This window comes from Tachypleus tridentatus, chromosome 8, assembly GCF_004210375.1.
Source record: "Tachypleus tridentatus isolate NWPU-2018 chromosome 8, ASM421037v1, whole genome shotgun sequence".
Classification (NCBI taxonomy): domain Eukaryota; kingdom Metazoa; phylum Arthropoda; class Merostomata; order Xiphosura; family Limulidae; genus Tachypleus; species Tachypleus tridentatus.
This window is the reverse complement of record NC_134832.1, coordinates 38,533,698-38,553,420: the sequence shown is the minus strand read 5'-3', so window position 1 is coordinate 38,553,420 and position 19,723 is coordinate 38,533,698. Positions and strand designations below refer to the sequence as shown.

The following is a 19,723-nucleotide window of genomic DNA, read 5'->3' as shown; positions in this document are numbered from 1 at the left end:
TAATGATACTTCTTGACAGTTTTGTGATGATAAATAGTGAGACATATTTGTAATAATTTTATTATGGTTATCATATGCTTTGTATTGGGTTGAGGAATAATTCGTGAGCGTTTTATCAAGTTAAAAAAATATATTTATAAATGAAATGCTTTTGCAAAATATTTCATGTCATTTGGTAGATAATTTTTTGCTCTAATAGATGGTGTGTTTGATTTTCATATGTCTTTAATATTTGCTTTCATTTTCAGCTCATTAAATGGAATGTCAAGTGGACAAAATCGAGCATTTTCGACACCATCTGCTTTTCGCATTTAATTTCTTGCAATTTCGTTTAAAACAATGCATACTATATACCTAGGTATTACATGAAATAAAGTATCATAATAAATGTTTTGGGTATAATGTGTTCATGCATTGAAGTATTGTATAGTCTTGCATGTAATGCTTGAATGAAATTATTTTAAAACGCTCACGAATTATTCCTCAACCTAATATAAAGAACGTTGAGATAATTAGACTATATAATAGTAGTACTTGAGGCCTTTTTATTGTAAAAAACAAATGCTGTAATTTTTTTATTCCTAACAGTCTTTTTTTTTTCTCTTGACCCAAAAAAACATCAATACTTCTTTCAAAATAACTAGCCAAACCAATAATTCTTGAGAATCTTTAAATTTAATGTAAAATACTGCAATTATTAAAGCTTACTGATTATTATTTTTTCATTAGATGTAAAAGCCACAATTGCTCTTTGTAACCTTTTATAGTGCATAATTAATGAAATTAGTTTATTTTTGAGAATATTGTCTAGGAAAAGAATCTGTTTAATTAATGATTCTTATGATGTGTTATTTTTTACAGTAAAAAAATCATACAATAGTTATCTTTATTACTTCTGAAATGGAATTGTTTTAAGATTAAAATTATTTGAGATATCAGTGCTTAATGACTATTATGAGACATATTTCTGAATGATCGTACATATAATTTCTGTCCTTACTTGTTTAGTGTATTTTCTATACCGTGGTCCTCAGTGTTATTTTTAATGTTTTTATTTCAAGTGAATTACCTGAAAATAAAATTTGAAGTCAAATTTATCCAACAGGTGCTCCTTAAAACAATTTATATAACCTGAAATTTATGTCAGGCTTGCACCTTGTAACATTCTATTACAAATATCTAGTGTAGCACAATTAAATCTATAATAAGAGCATCAGAGTTTTAATTGTTTCACTATTAGTATGTTGGCATCACTTAAGAATTGTTATTGAAGATTATGTTTAAAGTTTTTGTGTAAATCATTTGTTTCAGGTGCTAGATACAACAAACAGTCACAAAATTATACGAAAATGCCAGGAGTGTTTAAGACATATTGTTCTGGGGCTAACTGATAATAAAGATGTTTCTGTGAAAGCATTGCTAATATATAGTCATGGCCTCACTCAAATAGTTTTTACAAATGTAGAAAATAGGTAAGTTGTTTTTGCAACTTAAATCTCAGTTTCAGAATTTAATTCTTATATATGTATAGAATATTAATACACAACAGTGAAGTAAAATAAAATTAAATGAAAAGGAAGGGCTGCATTAAAAACACAATATCCAAACCTCTGACTAATGATGAGATTTGTAATAAACAAAAACAAACCCAAACAGAAATTGAAATTGCTGCTCCAATTAAAATTATCCTTAGGATACAGGCCACAATGTAGGATATTGTATTTAAGTTTGTATAGTTTAATGATATTTGTCTCTCATGTTAATTGTCATTTAATTACTCTTTATTTTTTAATGATCAGATACTTTGACCACATACTTAAGAAATTGAAAAACACATGCTGTGCTGTTCATTTTTCAAATATACTTGTATTTTGCAATATTTATACTATAGTTTATCATGATATTATTAATCCTTAATTTATCAGTTAACTAAAGTCTTCTGTTAAACTAAATTTTTGTCCTACATTTCTCACCAGTTGAAGGGATAATACATAATTTGTTTGGAACATAAAATACCATATATATGAAGCCTAGACTAATTACTCAAATTTACCCTTGTTAACTTTATATTGTGTTTTGAAAAATCAAAGTAGAAAACTATGACTGATATCATACTGAAATGCTGAAAATTCCTGTGCCTAAGGGCCCAAACTCTGAATCATTTAAGTATTTAGGATGTTTCTGATTGTCAGCTCTTTAACTATTCCAATGCTTAAAATATCCCAGCCTTACCTATCAATCAGTTAACCAAGTATTTATGATTTGATCATATAAGTGTGCATTTTTATATTCCTAAAAGTAAATAGCATTAAACTACATGAAGCATTCATATAACAGTCTAACATATACATATACTCTATTCCAGGTTTTGAAGTGATAGAATTGTTACATATTATAATTTATCTTGAACTCATTTTTGATTTTATTATGTTTCATATAATTTTAAATAACCTAAAACTCAGTTAAATTGTAATTTAAATTTAGAAGAGTTAATTAAATGTCAAAACATGGCAAATTTATGATGTTTGTCAGCAAGATTGATACACAGTTTTCTTTTTTAATACAAATACATTTTAGTATGCAAACATTAACACAATTTATAATAATGGTTATCACAAATACTGATTTAGGTACAAAATTTTTCAAACCTACAAACAGCATTGAGTCTTCTATCCAATCCAGAACTGCCTTTATCTTATCGAGGGTTCAAGATGAGCAAATTAATTCTCACTGGTATAGGTATAGCTCACTTAGCAGAGAGCTAACTAACTCTCTGTATTATTCTTCTCTGCTCACACTTGAATATTTTCTGATCAATTAATTTATACAATGTCTTTGTAGAAATCCAAAGTTAATTTATTGAAATTAAACTTATGTAATGTTCAAAATCTATAAACATTCCTGGTCAGATATCTGTAGTTTCCTGCTTAATAAGTGTTTATCACAGCTATAGCTTCCAAAATTTATAGTATACCAACTATACCAAGCCAACAATATAAACTGTTTCTTCATGTTATGTTGGTTAACTTTTATAAGTTTGAGAGGATATTTTTGAGAAATTTCAGCAAAGGCAACAATACTGGTATTTATAAAAATGTATACATTGTTGATTCTTACATTGAAGAATATTCTACAAATTTAATGAATAGGTGGGAATTTCACAATACACAGTTGATAGTCTAAGTTGCATACATTTCTTAATGTCTATTTAAGTAAAACAATCATTGATGTTAAATATACATTAGTAAATCCATTACACAAATAACATTAATATATTTACCAGAAGTGATAGTTAATTATGTATGTATGTGTGTGTAATATGATAACAAGTAACTAACAAAAATATTTGTATAGGTAATTTTACATTTCTTAATAAGTATTGTAGCACATTTTAAAATTGTATTTTTTTACCTGTAGTGTCTAAGAATTAAGTCATAATTTTATGTTATTGAATAATATAAGGTTGATTTTTTTTCCCTTATGATATTTTTATGATAATAAAAGGCATGTCATTTGTTTTGTTTAAAAATAAAATTATAGCATTAAAGATAGTTGGCCTCAGAGACAAGACCTTTTGTTTCTTTCTCCATTTTCTACATTTAAAGTTTTTAGCAATGTATAAATTGAATATGAAGTAATAGATATGCTATTTGCACCTTTATTTACAATTTTATTTGAACTAGTTCTCGAGCTCCACATCATTCTGTGGAGTCAAAAACACAACAACCAGATATCTATAGTATACCAGCAGAACCTCCAAGAGGTGGCTTGCCTGTTAAACTAAGCAAGAAAACAAATGCTCATGTCCTTGTAGATTTTGGACTTCAGGTAAATATTCTCAGTCACAGTCAAGTGAACTTGGGTGCTGTTTCTACAATCAGCTATGACAGTAGATCACATACGGAGCTGATCCTCTATTTTTGAAAATATGATTAATGTTATATATTTATATTCCTTAATTATTTAAACAATTAATTTTGGGCTCCCCAATACATTTTATTGTATTAACTTATTAATTTACTTGTTTTTTAAAACATTGAAAATATAAGAAATTAATAGATTAATACTTGATATATGTCCTTAATACATTCTTGAATTTAGAAAAGTAATGAGCAGTGAAAGTAAATGTTTATCTTTGTTGTTTACTCCACATGATTAGCAGAGAAATTTAATTCATACATATTAAACTAAATAAAAATTAGATATATGTGTAAGAAAGTAATTGTAGGTAAGCTATATTTACAATGATAAGTATTTTGAAGTCATATATATAACTAAAGAATTGTTACTACCAGGAAAAGAAACAATTACAAACAGAAGTTAGGCTATACAATAAAAGTTTCAGTCTATTAAAGAAGAATATATTACAGTAAAAGTTGATATCATACCACATAAGATGATGAATTGAATCTTAGCAAAATACAAAGTGGCATTTTGTATCTCTTATGTGACTTCCCTTTTAGTTTCTTCTGCAAATATGTAAATGAAAAATCTGTAGATTAGTTTTTCAGTAATATACTTGATTACACTGAATTTAAATCAGTGGATATATTTGATTTAGAAAATTAAACATTTCAATAGGTTATCCAATGTTGGGAAAGCAGAAATATAGTAAGCTGTTAAATAGAATTGTTGAATGTAAACTCAGAAATGTATCAATACTTGCTGTTATTAGTCTGTGTGCTCTTGGAAGTAGTTTCAAATATATGTTTCATGAACAATGCATTTAAAATTCTTATTCAATAAGGTATCATAATTTTGTAATGTGAAAAAAATATATATATTTTATGTAATGTACCCTCTCTTTTAGCTGCTTCACATTTGCCTCAAGAGTAATAAAATATTGCCAAGTGTCCAAGAACACATGGAAATGTTAGATCCATTTGTAAATGTTCTTGTGGAATGTCTTGGCAGTCAATTTGTTAAGGTAAGGATAATTTATAAGCATTAATTTTTTAATAGACTTTTCATAATTCTAGGTTGCTAAGTGTGAACACTAACATATTTTAAATATTTTTGTTACAAAGGCATTTGTTCTTCATTTCTGCTCATTTGCTAAAAGTCTAACAGCAATTAATGCAGAATTAAATGTGATTTTAAACTAAAGTCAATCTAATATTTCTAATAATATAAATATTTTGGTGTTGTTTGATATGATAAATTACAAATGTTTTTTAATAATGATATAAATGTCTTGATGTTTGATATAATAAATTACAAACGTTTTAGATTAACTTTTGTTTATTAACCCATAATCCCACTGTAACTACAACATTGTCAATGCAATGGCCTAGAAAATATTTTACAAATATATCTTTTTAAACTCCATTGTAATTAGGCCTAATTTAGTGGTTTCTGTTCATAAGTTTCATGCTATTTTATTTAGGATGTCCTGAATAAAATTAATGTTCAAGTAGAGCTGGGCAATTTAATTTATTACCTATGAACAGTGCTTACATTGATTAATGTCTCATAAACTAATCATTTAAATAAAATTACATTTGATAAATAATTGTAATGAAAATGACCAACTAATTGAAATTTGGGTTTCTGATTGTTTGTTTTTACAGTTATTCAAACTCTAAATAATCATAATATTGAGGTTATGTTTGTTTGTTCATGGGCACAAAGTTACATAATTTTAGGGGGAGGAGCTTGGGATTTGAGGCCCTTGGATCTTATCCCCATTACCACTAAACTTGCTCTACCTATCTTACAAGACAAGATTTCAGGGAAGTAGGTTGAGTCTTAAGTCTGCTCAATTTTTTTTTTTTAAGCTAAAATAAATTTGATAAATTATAGTGGAATTCTGTGGTATTGATACAGTAATTTATTATTTTTTTTGTAACTTCAAATGTATATAAAACTTTTAAAAAAATTTCATTTTCACATTCTCCATACGGCTCAGTAACGTACAGCAAGCAATAAACGATTCCAAAGTTTATAACTAGAAGAGAATTATTTGCTTTACTTTATTTACTTTCTGTGGTTTAAGAAAAATCAGTTTAATAATATATTTCTAAATAGTAATCTATATACATGTATAATGTATAATAATTTAAATGTAACTGTATATTACAAAATACTAGGCCATTAAAACACAGCCAAGACAGGGAAGACTAAAGGTCAGTTTTATAAAAAGTGAGTGCACGTGCACTACATCATTGTAACTTCAGCGTTATTATGTAGCTTTGCACAAAATTCAAAACAAATAAAACTTCTGTGTTGTTAGCCAAGCCTAGCGAAAAGGTAGATATAATAAAAACTATATATATTTTAGTGAAATTAAATAATTACATTCAAATTAATCCAAATAAGTAAACAAAATCACGAGGAAGGACTGATTTAGAAACAGCAAATCTCAACCTCTGATTAATTATATTATAACCATAAATTTTTATGCCATAAACGAAACACATTAAAATTAAACAAAATACATTGTAGCTTGTACCCTAGGATCTTTTGATCCTAGGTTACAAGCTACAATGCAGGATTATAAAATGTATCCTAGGTTTTGGTGGTGACTGCAGAATAGGACCCACATTGTAGTGGGGATACACCGTCTTTCAGTCTCAACCTTCAATTCACTAGTCTCAAACAAGAAGATTAGAAATTTCAGAAATTAGGAGAGCAAGATGTCAGTGCTTAAGCCCACAACATCCCACATCTATATCTCCCAGGTATGATAGGTAAAAGATCGTAAAGAGTGTTAAACATCATGGTTACACCTCCTCCTTCATCAAAAACTCCTTGAAGAAGGTTATGATAGAAAGAAAAGATCAGAAAGTCACCATCACTACCACCATTTATGTGCCATACCTGCAAAATTTCAGTGAAAAACTCAAACTCACAGCCAATAAATTCAGCATAGAAGTCCAGTGGAAATCCTGCAATACCTTAAGGTTTTCTGGTAAAAAACAAACAGTGACCTTTCAAAGAAAACCTCAAAAGCATCATCTATGAAATTTCGTGTTCCTGCAACAATACATATATTGGAGAAAAACAGGAAGAAAACTCATGACAAGAATAAAAGAACAAAGATAGTTCAACACTCATGAAAACACAAATTTCAGCTGTTGCAGAACATGCCACATCCAATGGACACAGAATAAAGTGGGAGAAAACTAGAATCAACAACACAGACAAACTCTGGAAGGCAAGAAAAATCAAAGAATCATTTTATATTAACACTATCAAACCTTCACTAAATAGAGATTTAGAAGTGAGTAACCTGTGGCTACCATTGGTTGAATCTACAGGAAATCTCTCCTCCAATCAGAAATAGTGATAATCCAGTGAATCATAACACTCTCTCCACAATCCACCAGGACACTATAAAAGACTGACAACACCTTAGATGCACACTGACCTGAAGACGAAAGGTGGAAGACTTTCGAAACATCATCCTCTACACTTGTGTCTCGACAACAGGCAGTTGTCCTCCATTCTACAAAGTTTCATGCAGCATATTTTGTTTATTGATTAAAAGTTTGTGGTTATAATATATCAGGTCATCCCTTAAGTAATGTCTGATTTTAAGTTCAGAAAATGAGAAAGAATTTCAAACACTTTTAATGTTATTTAATCAATAATGTATATTACATTATTATTAATTACTTCCTGCCAATGATTCACAAGCTTGTGAATGCCACTTCTATAAAATTCTTGGAATTTGGAGGAAAAGAATGTTGAGAGGGTAGTTTTGACATCTTCATGTGTTCCAAACTCTTTTCCATCAAGATAGTTCTGCAAATGTCAAAATAGATCATGATCAAATGGAGCAAGGTCTGGAAAATAAGGAGGATGTGGAAGTTTTTCCCAATCTAGCTCTTCAATCTTTGAAGATGTAATCCTTGCTGTATGGAGCTGTGTATTATCCTGGTGTAACACAACACCTTTACAATTGATCAAAGCAGGCCTCTTTTTCTTTCAGTGCAACATTCAAGCGCTCTAACTATTGACAGTAGAAGTCTGATGTAATTGTTACATTGAGTAGCAGCAACTCAAATTGGATCACACCAACAATATCCCACTAAATACTTAACAAGACTTTCCTAAGGTGGAGGTACATTATAAGCTGTGCCAGTTTACCTGCACTGAGCCATTGTTTATGGCACTTAACATTTTTGTAATGTGTCCACTTTTCATCTCCAGTCACTAACCTGTCTAAAAAAGGTAAGTTACGTTCACGTGAGTGCAGAGAAGTGCAAATCTCCACTCTTGCTCTAAGGTTGGTTTTGGTCAAATCATGGGGGACCAATTTTCCAAGTTTTGACACCTTTCTAAGCTGTTGCATATGATGGTGAACTGTTGAATGGGTTGAATTAAGCTTCTGTGCTAGTTCTTTAACTGTTACAGCACAATCTTCATCAACTGCAGCCAGCATCAAATCATCATTAAACTCAACAGGAAGACCTGAATGTGGCATATGACTCAATCTGTAGTCATTTAATCTGAACTTCTGAAACCACCTTCAACAGTTTCTTTCATCGAGAGACTCCACACCATAAATACCTTGAATGTTTTGTGTAGTTTCTGCTGCACTATTTCCTTTCTTAAACTCATAAAGCATTATATGCCTTGTGGCTCCTCAAACACAACCATCTTCATAAGAGTTTATTTGGTTAATGATCTGAAAAAGTGGAGTTAAGTTAGTTTCTTTTATTTGTCTGAACATTTTTTTATTCACGTCCTAGTATATATTTTTGTCATTAAAGCCTTCTATGAAGGCACAAATGATTATGCACTTTTTGTATTAAATATTCAGATATTACTTATAGGATGACCTGATATATATCTATAAAAATGCATATAGCTATTTAATTTAAGCATTTGTGTTATAATATGCAGTCATTCTAAACTTCATATTTTCTAATTTTCTTTTGTGGTCACGAGATTGGGCAAATTGACTAAATCCATGCAGAGAACCATTAGTGAATATAACAGATAGAATAAAAAGGTTTTTTTAGAAACATTTTATAACTATCTAGACATTATAAAGATGTTACATATGAAATTGGAAAATTTTCTGGTGCATAAAAGTATTTTTATCTTCAAATGAAAATTACATGTTGGATAGCCAACATGTAGAAAAAAATAAAGCTTGAGAAAAACATTTCTTAATTTAAAAAAAATTATATTTTGTATATGAAAGCCTTGTGATGTTTTTTGGTAATTTACCAAATTTCATAAACATACACTCACTCATTTAAATGTTATAACATGAAAAGTATAACAAATACAAAAGAGTTACAAGGTCAGTCCGTGTCTATTGTATGAATAAACACAGATCTAAAGAAGTCCAAGCCGCCTTCCTACATTTCATTTCAGAAAGTAATAAAACAGTTCAGTGATTTTGTTTTGCAAGTTTTATCATATTTCTTAATAGCTGATTGAGATCTTTTGTAATAAATTAAAAAACAGGTTATACTTTGTGTATTCATTCACAGTGCAAAGACTTTCAGTTATTTTAAAGAACATGGTTGAAAACAGAAAGCCTGATAAACTTAAAAATTTAGTTTCACAGTCATACTTATATGTGTTAAAGCTTTAAAACATTAAGAACTGTTCTGTATAAAATATATCTGCTGTAAACCTAAAGTCTGAAGAAGCATTATCTTTATATTATACCTTTTGATCATTATTATATTTCAAGTGCTCTGAAATATTACAGAATTGACTATCTGATCAAATACATAAAATTAAATATTTGTGTAAATTTTTTTTAGTTGCCAAGTGCCATGATAATTAAATGAAATCAGGTTTTTTTCTTATCATGATCAAATATTTTAGGGATATTAAAGTTAAAAACTTTTACTGTTTATTACTTAACTTTTTAATTTTCTCATAAATAGTAACTTCTTCCAGAAATTGAATTATTCTAACAGATTCACTTAAATTGATTTGAACTAGAAGGAGTTTGTTCTTTTTTTATCACATCATAGTTAATATCTACCACATTGAGATGCTTAACGTGGATCTTGAAATACCCCTTGCCATCTCTGAAAATGCATGTTCCAAAGATATGTAAATTAAGCTTTATGTTGTTGAACAAGTATGCAGGTCCAGGAATGGGACAAGGTGAAAACTTTGAAATGGTGGTTGCATGTTTTAAGGTAAGATTTTGAGTCCATATACTAATCAAAATTTACTCTTTGGATTTTATTATGAAATAATTCCTGAAATGTGGTAAACACTTCAAGTTGTTTTTTTCATGTAGTACTTATAAGTGGTAAGCAGGTAAGACTTAAGTGGTTATGATTAAATTAAATGCTAAGGATTGCACATGTTCTGTTGGCACTTGTACCAATAAGTATTTTTGACCACATTTGATTTATGCTTAGGATCTTTTTTTTTTTTGATAGATTAATCTCTGCCCAATGAATTAATCATGTTCTTGATAAAAAGGCATGTTTCAGGATCTACATTTACTTAGCAGCAGTCAGAGTATCATCAGTTTGGTGTAGATTACTAACACATTTGTCTTGTACTGATTCCACACCAACCTTTACAGAAGATGTTGTACATTTACTTTGTTGTTAATTTCTGTTGAAGATCTGAACTTGGATTCTTCTGAAATAATAATTTACCTTGTCACACAAATACTATTTCTTTTATAATCTGTCTATGAGATTTGCATTCTACTATTCTTGAGCCAATTCTCTCAAATTCATTTGTTTAATGTGAACTGAGTTGATTAATGAGACAACAACCCTCAAACAATAGGAGAGCAACACAACCCCCATGTGCAGTAACTACCCTTATGCATGCACTTTCACTCAGAATAACTTCATTTTTTTCCTCAGTATTACATTGAACAGACGTGCTCAATTTCTCATCTAAGTTGATGAGATTGGTGTTAATTAACAAAATGTTGGTATTTTGTTTTTTGGTAGCTTTGTTTCAAAAGTTTTGATAGTTGTTTTGAATTGTAAAGTGATGTTGACTTCTCAATCTTGTGTAAGTAATGATGTTTCATACATAAGCTCTATTTCTGCTGTGGCTTCTGGAAGCTCTTTAACTGTTGGGGACATTGCATTCTTTGTTTAATATGTTGTGGGTTACCACATGGTTACTGAGCTTTTTATTCCTGTCCCTTCAACTGATATTTCTTCTCCCCACTTACCTTCTGTTTTTGTCTTTTTTTTTTAACACCTTTCTATATTCCCAGTCCTCTCCATCATTTTTCTGAGACACTATCTTTCTCCAAAGTTGTTTGCTAATGAGGTTTACTCCCTTTTCATTGCCAGCTTAATCTGTTCCTCTTCATCTACTTTATCCCTCTTTACTTAGTTCTTCTGCTGTTGGGTCAGAAGTCTTCAGTGGTGTTTGTTTTTTACTGAAGACCTGGACTGAAGTTGTATGACTTCAGTCTGCTATTTTTCTAGGTCTGTCTTCTTTCTATGTCTTATTCCTGAAAACATTTGGATTAGCCTATCCTTCCCATTCTCATTAAAGTTTCAGGTCTTTCTCTCTTTATTATCCTTCCACTACCCAACATATGACTCATCTCTTTCTTTCATTAGTATTTGGTCATATCACATCTTGTGGGTACCCATTTCTTCCTCTTAGGTAGTCATTGGCCTCAGTTTGTACCAATAGCCATTTTCATGTTCTTTTCCACAGTCTCTCTCCTCTTTTTTCCCATTTTATTTTCTCCTTCATCTATGGTCCATTTCACCTAATGTGTAGTGGGTCATGTTTAACACATTCCTGTTGCCTTGCCTTCCAAATATTTTCTAAGTTCTGTCCATTAGGCTTCAATTCTTAATTTTTTTTCCCTGTTATAATGTCATTCTCTTTGGTATTCTTATGTATCAAGAAGGCCTTTGCTTGCCATCATCATAGCCTGGGGCAGTTGTTATTTGTATTGGTCCATTCTTGCAGGCATCCTCTTCTCACACGTCCCTTTTTTGCAGGAATACTCTGTTCAGGTAGCTTACCAATATATCCAAGTTCTTTCTCATGTCTACTCAATATTTGGTACCTCTGGGCATTTCTTTCATCTCTCATTTCTGCCAAGCTCAATCTTTCTCCTCTTCATTTGTAATCTATAGAGTATCTGGTCACCAAGGCTTGTGCTTCTAATGCTCATCCTGTATGAAGAATTCTTTAGCTTCTGGTTTCCCTGGTACCTCTTATTTCTTTGGGACTATGCACACATGCATCTTGTTCAGGGGACCTTTCTTTACACTGTTTACACAATTTTTTCCAGTACTGTGTGTCGAGAAAGTGAAACGCACATTAGTTAAAGGCTCCTACACAAGAATTATACAAAATTCGTGTTTTTAATGTGCATAGTTACATTTGGTTCCAAGTCTGTTTTGTTATCAGTAAGTGTGTGGAAAATTTAGACCAGCAATTATTGCTGATCAAAATCAAAATGAGAAGGCAAAGAGAGAAGTTGATAGACATCATTTGTTTAGTTTAATGTTTATTTTACTCTTGTGTACAGGGATGGGGTCAAAGTGAACATATTATGACATTATACAGAATGTCACTCAGCATGGTATTATGTATTGGACATTGGAATTATCAGCTATTCTTTTTACCTTACACTGTTGATTTAGCAACAGTTTGTGTTAAAGGTAAGTAAAAGCTGTATACAAAATTCAGGAATATCTATAAAGTGATAGATATGCAGTTCCTAGGTTATAAAAATAGTACTTCATACTTCAACATCACTTTGCACTTCAACTTGCAACAGTCTGAAGTAAACTGATGTCATCAATTCACAAACACATCTTTTATGCAAATACTTTTGTAACATATCTGACTTTTTGTGTACAACATACTCGTACATTTTACAAAATGCTTGCTACATTTTGTTTAGTTATACATAGTAAATTGAAATTCATAGTCAACATTCTTTCTTCAGTGTGGTGTCAGTTCACCGAACCATCCCTCTGTGCATTCAGTCAATAAACTGTGTATGTTATCATTTCAAATTAACATATATTGTGCTGAGAAAAGCACATACATTATATATTGAAGTTCTTCTGTTTTATTAATGAATTTATTTTACATGTGTAAATCATCTGTGTTATTTTACAAGCATTTGATTAACTTTATGTAATTGCAAATGAATGCTATTGGATGTGTTAATGCTGCTTTTAAGCATACATCGAACATTTTTATAAATACGTATTATGCTCAAGAACTCCTATAAAACCTCTAAATAATCTGGAGGATTGCTAAAATATGGTGAATTATGTGATACATAAAGTCCACTTGAAGTTATTTTTGTCTGAACAAAGTATTACACTACTGACATTTAATAGTACATCATTTTCTGTATGTTGTAAAAGGAAAATTTTATTATCTTACATTGGAGAAAATTGGAAGCTACTGTCTGCTTTGACATCCATGTATAAGGTAAAAAGTTTTGTATATTTATTCAGAAGCTGATTATAGATAATGTGCAAAAAGGATCTGACACGTAAAATCATCATTAATACATAGGAAGTATTACTATGTTAACCTGGATTAAGAAGAAGAAATTGTGATACTTGATCTAAATTAAGATAGAATGAAACAGATATATTAGTTTTATTGTGTGTACTGAATGTGTTTACAAACCTTTGCTCTTCAGTGAAGTTACTTGAAATGTTTCAGATGCTAACAGTGCTTGTAAGAGATGTTGAGTACGATGTCATTGAAGAACAACAACTGAAAGTGTTGCTGAGTTATATTGAACAAGATATACATGATCACACAAGACAAGCTACTGCCTTCACCTTGTTGAAGGTAATGTTTTAACATCGTGTTAAAACATTTGTATGATTTGTAAGTTCAGTAGAATTGTAACTAAAGGGCAAGGTTATTGTATATGCAAGTTATTCCTGTAGATCATTAGTTACTTTGTATGAATAGATTTTGTGAAGGAAGAAACACATTATTTTTGTCTCTGATGTCTGTTCACTGTTAGGCTAGATAGAAATAATACTGTTCCTAAAGCAATTAATTTTCTTCTCAGTGAAGTATTTCAGTGTCAAATGCTTAATTTAGTTCTACCTTCCCAGTAGCATTTCATGCACAGTTTTAAACTACTTAATAGTAATGTAGCAAGAATTTTTCTAGCTGAAACTTAAACTGAAGTTCTGTAATTACTGTAGAAAATAAATGTTTTTACATTTAACTTTCTAAGCATGTGTTTATTAAAAATATTCTTAATGAAATATGTTTCCAAATTTAAGGAGAGGTTAATAAATTCCAATTACAATATGCATAAATTATTAACTGTAGATAGAGGATTAAGACATAAATAAAATCTAAAAACAAGTGCAGTTTTTGGTAGTACTTCCTAATACATAATTTTTGTAACACTTTAGGCAATCCTCTATCGACAATTGAAAACTCCAGAGCTGGAGGATATTATGAAGAAAGTTTCAGAAATGTCTGTAGTTTCAGAACATGAGCATATCCAAGCACAGAGTCGTCAAGTAGGTTTTATTTCAACAGTACTCTTCCACCAATTTTTTTCTTCTGAATTTTAAGAAATTATTAAATTTGACTGAAACTTATAGAAAACACCATCAACGTTTCTCATCCAATGAACAGGAATATTTATGGCTGTACTGAAGGACTTCCTGTCTAGTTGAATTACGAATATTTTAGCTAACATAAAGTTCCACCCTTGTAGATTGCAGAGTCCATCAGGCTAGAAGCAATTTATATTTTTAAATTGAAAGCAAAACTTTATTGCTCTATCAAATAATATTGCTAAATGTGAAGAAGTTGTGGCAATTCCTCATTTAGGGTCATTAACTTGATTACTTCTTGAGGAACTTGGGTTTACAGATTTTGTACATTGAAGCTTGTCATTTTAATTATGCCATTTACTTTCTTCAAGGATTGAAGGAGATGAGATATGCTTTTGGTTATCTTTTCAGGGATGTTGATGATGAAATGTTCAAAGAAAGATTTAATATTTTAGTTGAAAGTAGAATAAATGAACATTATAAAAGTGACTTTTAATGGTGTTTTATGTGCTTTTGGTAAACTATGAACTTGGAGTGTTCTGTCTTTGCTACCTGTAATCATTTATTTTTTTATTAAATTATTCATTTTGTAATGTTTTTTTTTAACACCATTTATTTGCTTCTCATAGACAGATTTAACTTTTCATCTAAGTTTATGTATTTTTTGTGTCATCTAAATCTGTTTATTAAATGATCAAAAGCACATCTCATTTTCTTCAGTCTTTGAGGAAATTAAACCATAAAATTAATGCAATAATCTTCAATGTGCAAAAAATGTGTGTTGTATTCTCAGGTAGAACTAGTTCCACTTCATGGTAGGAGATTTGACAAGTGTTTATTACAAAGTAATAAACGTACGTCATATCATGTGTATGCATGCTTAAGACTCTTGACAATCATTTTTACTGGATCATAAATCATTTTCTCTCCAAACTATCAGTCAATTTGCACATTGATATTATTTAAGTAATCAGTAACATCAGGCTTACCTAGAGCAGTTAGTTTTACTCCAGTGACTAGTTATTCATTTTTTAAACATAAGGGAGATTGTAATCTTGAGGCATCATGTAATCTAATATTGGTTGCAATTGATATCTTTATTCCTACACAAAGTACAGCTTTACAGGCATACCAACTGTGGGAATGCCAGTTGTTATCTCAATAGAATGACAGGCCTATATAGCAGCTAAAATAAAAGGAACTTAATAGCTTTCACGGATATGTGGTATATGAAAAGTGAATACCAAAATAACTAATTTCAAAAAACTACTGTATTAAAATAAGAAATCAGAGAACACATTCTATAGATATATACCACATCTTTACAACCAAATTCCTTGAGGGAAAGTCAAAGGAAGAATTATCATAATCTCATCAAAATTAGTGATGTTATTTGAATTAACAACAAAGTTGTGTTTTCAGTTATTGTCAAATTGAAGGATTCTGTATAGGAAGGATTTTATCTAACTCATTATGTGATGCACCTATACATTGTTTAATAGAAGTTGATAATGTTTCCTGTAGTTGTAACTGGTCTTGAGAAACAGTTTTCTTTTAAAACAAAACAGTAGTCACCCAACTACTTCATCATTGAAGGTAAAGAAAAATTCTCTATTTGATAAGTTCTATGAATGGTTACATTATTAAGAAATAACTCTGGATTTTACACTTGTGTTTTTAGAATATCAACATACTCAGAACAATGAGTAGATTAGAAATCCATAACAAAAACTTGGTATCTTAAAACATATTCAAATTGTACTTCAAATATGTACCCTCAAGAATTTAAATAGTGAATTAAAGAGAATACCTGAGATTTCATTCATAAAAATTATTACTCTGAAGAAAAATTGAAAAAAAACAAAACGGTCACTAAAACTAAAACAGAGAAACCATGAGGCATTCAATCCAACAAGGAACCATAAAACCAAGCTTTAATAAAAGCCACTGTCCCTTTTGTGTAACATATCAGTTACAGTATTGCCAAATAGTGGCAGTATCTCATCAAAAAGCACAATAGTAACCATAGAAAAACTAGGAATAAGAATAAAAACACTTGAAATGAATGTTCTATTTTTGGAACAGTTAAAGAAACCAAGCATGTTATATCCGAAAGTATAACATGAAAATTATATGTGAAACTGATATAAACAATCTCAGAAGCTGTACTGATCAAAATAGTAATGTTATTTATGAACAAACGTTCTAGAATTCTTCTCAATCTCTACTAATTATAATCTTTATAATTTTAGTCTGCATTTTAACTTTTTATATATTTGTTATTTGGATGTTTTTGGAAATGATTATTATCACCTATATTAAATATTTAAACTTCAATATATGCACTGCCAAGAACTATTGTTATACTTTAAGTTTGTAATTGTTGTTAATCGTACATTGTCTGAAGGTGTCCCATTTCTACAGGCTGAAACATTCAAGTTTTATTGATTTAAAAAAATTTCCACTCTAAACCTGGTCACAATATTGTATAAAATCAAATCTAATGTTTAATATTGGGTCACACAAATAAATCAATACTGTTAAATTTTTTAACATAAGTAGTAAATCTGCTATTTTATTTATGCAATTTATTTATTTTTTGTATGTTTCTCAATATGTTTTAATTGTAAATTAATTAGTGGGTTATTGTATCTAGCCAATAATTTTCTAAATGTTCAAAGTGTGTTGCTGAATTTATGACTGTGAAATCTTGTTCCTCAAAACAACATTCCGTTAATGGATCCAAAATGTCACAAATATTTTCTCAGTGGAAGAACTGTTTAAATGTTTCCTCATGAATAAAATGTCTCCATGCTATGAGTCTTAAATCACATTTATGTGAGTCAGATGTCCATATTCTTTAGCCCACTTGAACCCAACCATCCTCACTTATCCATCATTTTGGCTTTTCACAATAACAAGAAAACAAGTTTTAAAACTGTGATTTGGTTCTTATAATTCAGCCAATATTTTCCACAGATATAAACTTTTCAGAGATTTGTCTTTAAAGTTTTTGAGATGGAAGAAATATTTACCAATTTTATTCATATAAAACAGTTATAAACAGATTGACTTTAATATTTTACAAAACATAATCTTAGAGATAATTATTTCATATTTTTTAAATGTTACTCTAGTGTTTAGCTGTATCTCAAGTCACAATTCTGACCTTGATTGGTTAGCATCAGTTTAATCATTAATTTCTTATTAAACATTTAACACTATTTTTATTCTGTTGATGACAGCCATCTGCTATATAGCCTTTGAGAAAAATTAATTTAATATTGCCCCTCGCTAGTACAGCTGTAAGTCTATGGATTTACAACTCTAAAATTAAGGGTTCAATTACCCTTGGTGGGCTCAGTGGATAGTCTGATGTGGCTTTGCCATAAGAAAAACACATACAATATTATATGTATACAATAGAACAGGAAACACACTATGCTGAAAGAAATGTATATAAACATACACACTCAGAACTCTTTCAGCCTGCTGTGTTTCATGTTCAGTCATTTTTATACAAGTTATTAAGTTCAGTTCATTTATTATATTGATAAGTCTTTAACAATAATTAGTTGAAGGTCATTAAAAATATTTCTTATTGTACTGAGTTTGTTGTATTTACATTCTATGAAGTAAAAACCAACTTTGTAGTTAAAGAATAGTACAGGTTATAATTTTTTTTAGGCTTTTCTTCAATATCTTTTGGACTACCCACTAGGAAAGAAATTAGAAAGACACTTGGCAAACTGCATTGCACAGTTAGACTACAGACAAGAAAGTGGTCGTACATCAGCACTGGAAATGTTAAATTTAATTTGTAACACCTTTCCTGTGGTATGGTTATTCTTAGTTTATGCTTATACTACTTGTCCAACTTCTTGATGATTCTGTATCAAATTTCTTGTTATATATTCCATTTCAGAAGTGTTTATTATACTCATTATAAAACTTCTAGTTCTCTAGTGTCATGCACTTTGAAAATGCCTTCTAGTATCTAGACGTGGTAAACTTTGCTTGCAGTATATTCTGTGATTTCTTAACTTACTTGACTAAATGTGACAACTTCAGAAACAATTTTGTAAGTTTTATTTTAAAAGTAGTGAATGTACATTAAACACATAAAAATGGTAGAAAGTCAGGAATGTAATATAAACCTTTAATCTGACAAAAAGTATAGTTATTTACCATTAAAAAAGAAATACATACACCTTGATCTGCCATAAATTCTAAAAGTCCTCAATCACTTCATAGTCTGAAGTTAAATTAAATATTTTGTGATATGGTCTGCTAATATTGCTTAATTATATTTTAGGAATGTTGATAATAAATATAGTATATTTAGTATATATATATATAGTTTTCCAGTCTTTTAAAGAAAATCCATCATTGTAACTATTGCAATTTATTCTGTTTTCAATCACACACTAAAACTTTGGTGACTGTTGATTTGCTATTATACATATTTGTTGGGAACAGGTAAACAGTCATTCATTATAGAATCAATTTTATTATTGCATTTAAGTATAATTATTCTAAGCTTTCTATCTGTGTAGTATTGAACAACACACCAATGTGAATTTTCTGCTGATATTCTCATTTGTAGTTTAGCATTTAATTTATTGTTGTTTTGAGAACTTTTTTTCTCAGTGATATAAATACTGAACTTTACACCAGACAAAACACACTGTAAAGCTTAAGTAGCTAGTATGGCTTTGTTCGTGGAACAATGTGATGTTAAACTGGTGTATATTTGTGTACAAAATACAGCTTTCAGTTCCAACATTTTACATGATGTTTGGTATCTACACTCAATTACACATGAACAAAGATACCTGTATAGCTTATAAGCATAACAGTGAGAAATCTCTGTAGTCTGTTTAAACATTTTAACACAAAAAGTAAGTAAATATATTTCTGAACTTTGTCCTACCATATATTGCTGTTTTATAATTTGGGTGGGTAGTTTTGCATGCAACTGAAATTAACAGTTATGTTTTTCTCATGTTGATTTAATAGGCACATAATTACTGCCACGATTATGAGAACTTGAAATATCTTGTAATTTTTTGACAACATGTCTTTCAAAGTTTCTAAAGAATAAACTGTTTGTATGAACAACATGCTCTGTAACTGTGAGGTACAAAAGAATTTTTCAAACCTTTATAGTAAAGTGAAAGAAATTGCATTATTTATTTCAATAACATTAATGTAGTATCATGAATATAGTTTTTGTATATTTT

The 19,723-nt window shown here is 29.7% G+C and overlaps 1 protein-coding gene across 3 annotated transcripts in view; it reads left to right on the top strand.

Annotated features, from left to right (window-relative positions):
* LOC143222206 (small subunit processome component 20 homolog) overlaps window positions 1-19,723 on the top strand; it is a 187,109-nt gene that overhangs the window by 149,761 nt on the left and 17,625 nt on the right. For all 3 annotated transcript variants that reach the window (XR_013012094.1, XM_076448333.1, XM_076448334.1), the window contains 7 exons: window positions 1,312-1,472; window positions 3,684-3,828; window positions 4,811-4,927; window positions 9,945-10,115; window positions 13,615-13,746; window positions 14,331-14,441; window positions 18,168-18,317. Coding sequence is in view for 2 of the 3 variants with exons in the window: in XM_076448333.1 (XP_076304448.1) it covers window positions 1,312-1,472; window positions 3,684-3,828; window positions 4,811-4,927; window positions 9,945-10,115; window positions 13,615-13,746; window positions 14,331-14,441; window positions 18,168-18,317 (987 nt within the window). In the remaining variant the exon portion in view is untranslated. The remainder of the gene's footprint in view (window positions 1-1,311; window positions 1,473-3,683; window positions 3,829-4,810; window positions 4,928-9,944; window positions 10,116-13,614; window positions 13,747-14,330; window positions 14,442-18,167; window positions 18,318-19,723) is intronic.